Below are 1,247 nucleotides of genomic sequence, written 5' to 3' on the forward strand. Positions count from 1 at the left end.
CCCCCGCATCTTGTATCCTGGAATCACCTGATGCTCTGCAACGACCTAGTACGTCTGTTGGTACATCAGCTGGTACACCATTTGGTCCGTCACTGGGTATATCGCTGATACCATCGGATGGCCGGTGACAACATCGGGCGACCAACCAACCGATCACCTAGGGTGACCGGCCGGTCAGGTGAGCGACCAGATAGATAGGTGGCCAGGTGTATCATTCGATGTGTATCATTCGATGTGTGTCATTCGATGTGTGTCATTCGATGTGTGTCATTCGATGTGTGTCATTCGATGTGTGTCAGATTTGTGTACAAGGGTGAGGTGAAAAATCCCTTCCAAAGCATTCTGGAGTTGGGTTTAACGGATGAGGAAACGGTATTCTATTTGGAGAATTCTCCTCCTCAGTCGTCGGGGAGTGGTCCGGTACCGGCAGCGCCAACGCCGAGCGTGCCGATGATTTCTAAGATGCTGCAAGATCCGTTTGTGCAGTTGTTAATGAATTCACCGGACTTGTTGCAAATATTATTTGACAGTAATCCTCAGATCCAGCAGCTTAAAAGATCAAATCCACAAATCTCAGCACTCTTCTCCGACCCCAAAGAGATCCTAGATCTTATGAAAACGCTCAGCAATCCGGCTGCAGCCCGGGAGATGCTCAAAGCCACCGACCGAGCACTCAATAATGTTGAAGCCGTACCTGGTGGCATGGACGCTATACGGTCACTCTACAATGATTTTACAACCATGCCGGCAGAAGAAGAAGACTCGCCACCCCCCTCAGATCCAACCCATTTAGTTATAAGACGGAACGATATCGAAGATACTCCCTTTCCCAGAGTAAGTCGCTCTCCAACACATATAACTCATCACGTGTAACATTGCGATGCAGCACACGTGTGTGCTCACCACACGCGGGTGCTGACCACACGTGTGTCCTCACCACATACCGATGTATTGCAGTCGGGCTCGTCGTCGATGCAGGACTCGCCGCAGCCGGACTTGTCGAGAATGTTCGGGCCCCACTCGGCTCACGCTGCCGCTAATCCGGGAGTCACGCCCGCACTTCCCCAGGGTCGGGACTTCCTGAACTTCAACCCCTTAACTGCTATGGGCCAGCAAGCCAACCCCTTTATGCCACTAGGACTATTTAACTCGGCCGCCGGCCCCGCTGCCAACAACCCCGCTGCCAACGGCCCCGCTACCAACGGGCCCGCTACCAACGGGCCCGCTACCAACGGACCCGCTACCAA

General features: G+C 53.2%; 1 protein-coding gene across 1 annotated transcript; it reads left to right on the plus strand.

Moving 5' to 3' along the window:
* Positions 1–299: 299 nt before the first annotated feature.
* Positions 300–834, plus strand: GNI_013000 (hypothetical protein; the record flags this gene model as incomplete). The annotated part of the gene is made up of 1 exon (XM_011130568.1): positions 300–834. A coding segment is annotated over one exon (535 nt), but the record flags the coding sequence as incomplete, so codon positions are not given.
* Between the last annotated feature and the right edge of the window lie 413 nt (positions 835–1,247).

This window comes from Gregarina niphandrodes (assembly GCF_000223845.1).
Source record: "Gregarina niphandrodes unplaced genomic scaffold scaffold00002, whole genome shotgun sequence".
Lineage (NCBI taxonomy): Eukaryota > Apicomplexa > Conoidasida > Eugregarinorida > Gregarinidae > Gregarina > Gregarina niphandrodes.